Source organism: Leuresthes tenuis, unplaced genomic scaffold (assembly GCF_036924035.1).
Source record: "Leuresthes tenuis unplaced genomic scaffold, fLeuTen1.0.hap1 SCAF_13, whole genome shotgun sequence".
Classification (NCBI taxonomy): domain Eukaryota; kingdom Metazoa; phylum Chordata; class Actinopteri; order Atheriniformes; family Atherinopsidae; genus Leuresthes; species Leuresthes tenuis.
In genome coordinates, this window is record NW_027325367.1 from 8,154,527 (window position 1) to 8,159,980 (window position 5,454).

A 5,454-nucleotide genomic window follows, 5' to 3' on the forward strand; every position below is an offset into this window, starting at 1 on the left:
CATGTAAAGGATGTACATAATAATCATAATCTTAATGATAATAATAGTAATAATCATAATAATAAACTAAACAACATCTTGAATACATTTTTTCTATACCATCATATTTGTGTTCTTTTATCAATTCTTCAGTGAGGGGGTCCTCTGATCTCTGCATTCTCAGACTTCAAGGCTTGAACTAGTTTTGAAGGAATGTACAGTAGAGGAAACAAAAACAAAAAGCATCTTTACCTCATCATCTTGTTTTGTTTGTAACATTTACATATTTTGTCTCATTTTCAGATTATAACATCCATCAATCACTTGCATCTGTTCCAAAACAACTTAAAATAACCTATATCTCCTGAGCATTCTAGCACACAACCTCAGTACTCGCTTGTCTGCACATAGACACACAGACGTACACACACTTTAACACTCACTTGGATGCCTGTAGTGGATGCAATAGTGCTGCTTTCATCAAACCTTTGATTGTAAAGCTTCGCACTGAATGATGCGGAAGCTTACACAAAGCTCCTTTCTCAGCAGAACCAAACATTGAAGCCACCCTGCTCTCGTACAACGCAAAGAGCAGATATGACTCTGGTCATTCACTGCTCCTCCTCTCAATCATTGCTTCACGCTGAGTGGTATGTCCTTTGGTGCTGGAATTCAAAGGAAATGCCACAAACTCACAGTCAAAAAATGTGACCTTTAAAAAATACAAGCTACTCACTGAGGGGAAACCAACTGTCCATTTTACACAACAAAATGTCACTGGGCTGCACAGTTTTGAGATTGTCTTTTAGTAAAGTTTGAACTTTTAAAACATTTGAAACAATTAAAAACACAATAGCACAATTAAAAACCTTTGTTTTGACTTTGAAGTCTGCACGCTGCAATCAGTCAAGTGTAGGTTTACAGTATATTCTGACAGGCAGGTGATGCTAAAAATCTCTTTTGTGGTTTTATAACAGTTTGTGTGAGCCTGACAAGAGCAGAATATCATCCTGTCATGCAGCTGATCTCTCTATTTCCTATCCTCCTCTGCTGGAGCTCTCAGTCAGTCTCTAATGGTGCAGAGTCCAGCGCTGGCGGTCATGTGTCGATAACGTCCTGCGCTGGGGAAGGTTCATGTGGCAAACTGGTGGCATTGGGCAGTGGCTGCGTATGAGTGACAGAGTTCTGTTGCAGCTCTAGTGCCATTGCATTCTGTGGGTGGGGGAACTCCTTGACCTGTCTGCGGTACTCCAGGAAGGTGGATGCCTTAGTGGCAATTGCAACCACATTCTTTCCGACAAAGATGGTAGAAACACGGCTGTCCTGAAACAACACCATGTTTACACCACGTATGAGAATGGTAACCACGTTTATGGTGACCAAGCTGAGGACTGGGTAGAGCATCATCTTCTGAGGTGACATGTGCTCCCCCTGCATACTAATTTCACTGAGCGACACACAGGGCAGGATGAGCAGCAGGATGTAGCAGTAGAAGAACATCAGGCCCTCAGCCCAGATAGGCAGGCCTGTCCGCTGGGGCTCCCAAAGATTAGCTTGGATATCCAGCAGGTCCAGCAGGTCCAGAGCGACCCAAAACAGACGACTCCTCATATCCTCCTTCTTCCGGAAAGTTCTCACATATTCCATACTATCCAGAGCCACTAGAACCAAGTATAAGCCTGGCACGCACACAGATAATAGTAATGTCAAAGCCTTTCGTGCCACTGTCTCCAGACTCTTCCTGTCAGCTTTGCAATTCTGGAAAACAAAGTAGAGTTTGATTTCCAGGACAAAGATGTACAGAAACCATAAGATCATGGCGTATCCTCGTCGAGCAGTACGCACCTCAGCACCGACCCACACTGCCACATATCTTAGAACAATGAGGAAGCAAACATCCCCTACCAGTACTATAATACACACACCAATCTTCCTGGGACCCTGGTTTTGTTCCACCAGGTATGCGTCCATGAAGGCCATGCTGGTCATGATGACGATGGTGGTCAGGCACACGTGGCGTTTGTCTGGGGGTGGCAACACCATGGCGAGGGCACCTGTTGGCTCTCACTGTCAGGCCACAGCTTTTAAAAGCAAAAATAGAATAGACCAGAAGGGAATGTGTACTGTGTACACTCCAAACCTTTAGGGTTGGTTAAAAAAAGATATCTAAGGTGCTCCAGATTTTGTGTGCACAGGAGTAACTGTTCAACAACAGTGTTCCCAATATCAAAATAACAATTTCACTCACCGTCCTAATAGTCCAAAGAGGATGATTATTGTATTGTAGAAGCTGAACCCTGTGTGGGGAGATGCTAGCTGCTGATTTCTCTCAGGCCATGTGAAAACAAGAGCATCATCTCGTCACTCAGCGCACTTCCATTGATCCAGCTCTGCCTTTTAGCAGCAGCTACACTGAGGGCACTACACCCGACACACCATGACTGATTGTAATCCACACACAGTCAAATGGAGAATGCTCTCAGAGCAGGTTTGCTCTAATAGACTTGTGATGGGATGGTGGGACACAGTGCAGCGGTGAAGGAACGTTTATGGAGGCGGCTATTTTTGGATAAGACAGAGTAAAAGGAAGTGGATATATGCATGCGAGTGCTGCAGCTCAGCATATGCAAGGAATCCCTCCTCAAATAATCATATAGATGATGGTGCAGTGTGTGTGGCTCCTTGCAGTCCTGCAGTGTGTGAGAAGGGAAATGGAGGAGAGAAGGGAGAGGAGTCTGCAGTGGCCACAGGCCCCCAGCCGCCATAAATCACAGAGACAGCAGGTCAACGGCCCGTGAGGCCTTGCGTCTGATGCCGGCTTCCCCGAGGGAAGGCTCTTACGCTGGGCTGAAGATCCATTCTTCCCCCTCCTTTTGCCACGTGCCTGCCTCTCCAAGCCTAGAGGAGGGAGAAATAAAGAGGAAAAAAAGAGGGGAGGAGACAAGGGGGAAGGGTGAAAGAGAAGGAGAAAGAAACCTGTCAGCACTCCTGGGCCGTATAACACAGTTTCATTGCCAACGGCCCTCCACATATGAGGAGCCAAGTAATGTGTCAGCTTGGCTCAAAAAGAGCCTGTTTCCCTATTGATGGGACAGAACATATTGCACTTGTAAGACTGCTTAGGGAAGTCATTACCTCTCTATTGTCTGTGACAATCACATGACATGTGGATGCATGGTTTAATATGCACCCTTTGCAGTGTTAATATATTCAGCATAATGTATTTCAGTTTAATTTTGTCTTTTATATTAATAGAGGATTTATCACAAAAACTTGTTGAAACCAATTTTAAAGTCTTGTGTAGTAACTAACTGCTCTCCACTTCCTTTTTCTGCATTAATCGACACCACATTTCCTTTTCAGCCGATGGTAAATGGGATGAAGTGTTCATTTCCTGCTCATATTTTGAGGCAGTCTGGTGCAGTTTCTAAACTGAAACTTGGATATCACTGCATACTATATATAGAGTATGATTTAGACTGAGTGATTAGAAGGCACAGATACGAAAAGTCCTTTTTATGGGGCATCTGCTGTGTAAAATTGTATACATTTTGTCTGTCATGCTGTTCAAAGTTTAAAATTCTCAGATGGATATTAGGATATAATATAGGATATTACTTTTTGTCCAATCTTCATTTACACTCTCCAGTTCCCCTCTATTTTTGCTGAATGTGTCAAGGTGTTTTGCTCAAGGTGTTTCTCTCTTAAGCTGTTTAGTATTCGAGCTGATGTGTGTATTGAAGTGTGTGACAGGCTGGGTTGAGGAGGCTGAGGGAGCATCTTTTAGAATATATAAATATATGTTTATATATATAAAGTGGCCAGATGCCAAGTACTTAACTGGCAAGCAGGAGCTCACATTGTGCATTGGCCTCATTCATAAATAAAACACCATCTAAACATGAGCTTGAACAAAAATTAAGGCTGAGTAAAAGACAGTTAAATTTGTCAGTTGAAAGAAACTTCGTCACACGCTTCAAGTTTGTAAGGAGAGTTATTCTGCTGCTGTTATCTATCTGCTCCTGCTGTCACTCTATCATTCAGGCTGAACACGTATAAATCAAATTAGTGTTTCTGTCAGCTCAGGTACCTTTCAAATCAAGATATGATTGTATCACTCAAAAAGCCCTGGCAGTGGTCCTACAGACAAAGTTTGGATGAAACAAGTCACTTTGAAAACTTCTATGATGTAGACATCCAAAAATATTCTCTCATTCTAGAAAAAGGGGAATTAGGGTAATTTAGTTAATGTACTGACCCAGATAGAAACTGAATGTAAGTAATATTCTTTCTCTAACTCTATAAGTGTTTCTCACCAGCAATGCTGACAGCTTTGAGGGTAATCTTTAGCAGTGCAAAGTCAGGAGCTGATTGGTAGCAATGACTTGGTATATCAGAAACTTTAACATTCCGATGCACATGTTCAAAATTGTTGGCGATTTGGACTGTCCAATAGAGAAAGACGACCAACTTGAAAAATTGATGTCTTTGATTTTGAGCTCATCACACTAGTTTCATGGAAAATAATCCCAAAAAATCAAATGTAAGTTTTTGATAATACCCAGTATGGCTTGTTCTGTGTTGTTTATCAGTAGGATGTCTAGTTTGTGTGTCCAGCATGTGTTATATTTTTCAAAGTGACTGAGACTTGGCCGCCAGATCTCCAGGTAAAGATGTTTTGTTGTAATATGTTATTAAAGTGTCTGTTTTATGCAAGCCATAATGTTTTCCAGTCCTCAACCAAATAGTTTTTAAAGCCTAAACTAGCAGTTACAGTATCATACCTTAGTAAACTCTTGTAGTTTAAAAAGTGTAAAACTGTGAGTGAAAGCGCATGTGAACTGAATCTTAACACGGTAATGCAAAGTAAAGTTTCTGTTGTTTGACTTGACTATTGTGTGTGTTGACAGTCGTGTGTGTATGACAGTGATGTTTTTATACCCCACCACTGTAGGAGGAGCTAAAGAGCTAAAATATTGCCAAATTCCCTAGTTACTTTAAATCGATTTGCACAATGTGGCTAGCACTAAACTTTAAAGATAGCTGAAATCTAAAGGTCTTTAGGTTACCGTGTAGGAAAGCTACAAATCACAAATATAATCCTCATCTGGGGACGAAAAGTATGAAAGTCAAGGCACCAGAGTCATTAAGAGTACAAAATATGATGGTCATTGGTGCCAACAAAATTTCTACATGCCGGTTAATCAAATGCTAAGATATGACTTTGTAACACCAATGCTTTATGATGCCATTTTATAATGATGTAAAACTGCAATTTTATGTAGAATATTTAATGACATTACTCAAACTGATGGGCCATCTCAACAAAACACCATGCTTCATTGTGTATGTTGTTTGTTGCTGTCAAGTTATTTTAGAAACTAATGTCTTCTTATACAGGGTAAATATGAAAAATTCACCAACAGTCTGTTTTTCTGCTTTCGGCAACAGCTACTCAGATAACACCTAAAGGCA

General features: G+C 41.3%; 1 protein-coding gene across 1 annotated transcript; it reads right to left on the minus strand.

Annotated features, from left to right (window-relative positions):
* tmem121ab (transmembrane protein 121Ab) lies at positions 1–2,831 on the minus strand. The gene has a single exon (XM_072362213.1). It carries the CDS (start codon positions 2,020–2,022, stop codon positions 1,078–1,080), a length of 945 nt encoding a protein of 314 aa, XP_072218314.1. The 5' UTR covers positions 2,023–2,831; the 3' UTR covers positions 1–1,077.
* Positions 2,832–5,454: the final 2,623 nt, after the last annotated feature.

Bases quoted from the DNA above. Each gene is read 5' to 3' on its own strand.
- tmem121ab (XM_072362213.1), bottom strand. From the start codon at position 2,022: ATGGTGTTGCCACCCCCAGACAAACGCCACGTGTGCCTGACCACCATC.